General features: G+C 34.7%; 1 protein-coding gene across 1 annotated transcript in view; it reads right to left on the bottom strand.

The window, feature by feature from the left end:
• LOC102678924 (fibrillin-1-like) overlaps positions 1–1,984 on the bottom strand; it is a 146,358-nt gene that overhangs the window by 38,699 nt on the left and 105,675 nt on the right. The window contains exons 3-4 of the mRNA XM_031508983.1: positions 1,581–1,911; positions 734–885 (exon numbers count right to left, since the gene is read on the bottom strand). Of these exons, the coding sequence (XP_031364843.1) occupies positions 734–885; positions 1,581–1,911 (483 nt within the window). The remainder of the gene's footprint in view (positions 1–733; positions 886–1,580; positions 1,912–1,984) is intronic.

A 1,984-nucleotide genomic window follows, 5' to 3' on the forward strand; every position in this document is an offset into this window, starting at 1 on the left:
CCTTCTTTGAAAGGAATTTCTATGCAAAATTCTGAAAGATGAAATTCAACTGCATATGAAGATATGGAAATTAATTTGTAGCACAAAGAATTTTTTGTCATTGTAATAACGTATAAATTTATTTATTTAGAAGATATACATTTTCTTTTGATGGATAACAATTGTTAGAAAATCAGATATTGGAACGAGAAGTTTCTTTCAATGACACGCATTCGAGATTTCTCAGAGGCCAATCAGTTTTACATTCTTTGAATATAATTTAATCGAAGAATCTGTTTATATTTACAAACGAATCGATTAAATAACTAGTATAATAATTTAACATCAACTTAATTAAACTGTGTGATGTGATCGTTAACATCGATTGAATTTCTAAAAATCCTTCAATTACGATTTTAGATTTGCAGAAAACAATCTCGATATTTCAGCAACAGAGATTTAAAAAACTTGCGCGAATATCTCCGCCGATATCGGTTGGGAAAAAAATCTAGTTCATTCAACTTTTCTAAAGTAAACGAAAAACTTTCGGTGAAAGTTATTTCAATCTCGTTTACGGTTTTCGCAAAAATCGGGAGAAGAAGTAAATATATTATAGATTCATCGATAAAAAAAAATTAAATTAGAGACTAAAAATTATTTGGAGAAATTTTTCCTTTTTTTTTTTAAATTGTTTCCAATCCCTGGAACAAATATTTTGACAAATATCGCCTCTCCTCTCTCATTCCCATATTACCTTCCACTTTTACGCAACGCGGAATCGCGCCTAACCAAGCGCCATCGCTGCAGAAAAGTCGATCAGTCGTCGAGTCCTCGAAAACGTATCCCTCGATGCACTCGTAAACTGCCACTAGGTATCGATTGTACGGCGGTAGTACGCTCTTCCTTCTGAAAAAAAATAAAGTAGAGGAAAATATAACACACGACATATTGATAAATCCTGATCGAATGAAAACGTTAATAAAATATCTCTATGGAGTAATCGTGTCTCGATATGGAATCATTTTAATAGACAATGAAAATAGAAGAAAGAAAATTGTGCAAGGTATAATATTCTCAAATTCGTTTGAAAATCTATTGGATAACGAAATACTGATATTAATGATGATTTACTTTTCAGTAGAAAAACTTTGGAAATCAATAATTTGTTAATAGAATTAACGAGATTTAACTTAAACATCTATAGAATCGACTTAGATTAGAACTTTCCTTACCACATGACGAAAGCTTTCCATCGAAGCAAGCGCAGGATGTACAAAGATCCTTGATAGGTAATTTCAACTCGTAGGAATATGATAATAACAATGTTGATAAGCGAGATCGACTTAAGGTAATAATCCATGAGAAGTTGGATAATTAGAATTTGCATGCATATGAAACGTTGTCACCGAAACTTTTCGAATAAACTTCATAAACTTCGCTTAATAATTATAAGAATCAGCAATTCTGACTGATAAGAGCAACGCATTATATATAATTAAAAAAAAAAAAAAAAAGTAAAATAAAACAATTATATAATTTATACAATTTATAAATTGAGAAAATGATTGGGGCGACCTCGAAAAGAAGTACAAGATACAAACCTGGCATACTTGGCTGGATACGCGTTTTCGACCAGGGGAGCTTTGGTAAATCCTTTCCTTCGAGCTTTCATGATGCAGCTCAGATCCAGCCTCGACATTATTGTTTCATTCAATGCAACGCGTGGCAAAGCCGGGGGCGATTCCACCGCCGACTTCTCGCCCCCATGCCTCATCCTCTGCCTCCTCTCCTTCGCCTTCCTCCGCTTCTTCAGCTCGCCGATCCTCTTGCGCGCCCTCACCCGATCCCTCGCCGCCCTCTCCTCCCCCGCCATCGTTGAAATTGGATCATCGCCGAGATACAGATCGGTGCGAAAGTGTCGGAATCTGTTGTCTGTATGGGAATCGAAATTGTGAAAATAGAAACGAGAGGGGAGATTTTTTTTTTTTTTTTTTTTTTTTTTTTT

The sequence above is a fragment of the Apis dorsata genome, unplaced genomic scaffold (assembly GCF_000469605.1).
Source record: "Apis dorsata unplaced genomic scaffold, Apis dorsata 1.3 scaffold_117, whole genome shotgun sequence".
Lineage (NCBI taxonomy): Eukaryota > Metazoa > Arthropoda > Insecta > Hymenoptera > Apidae > Apis > Apis dorsata.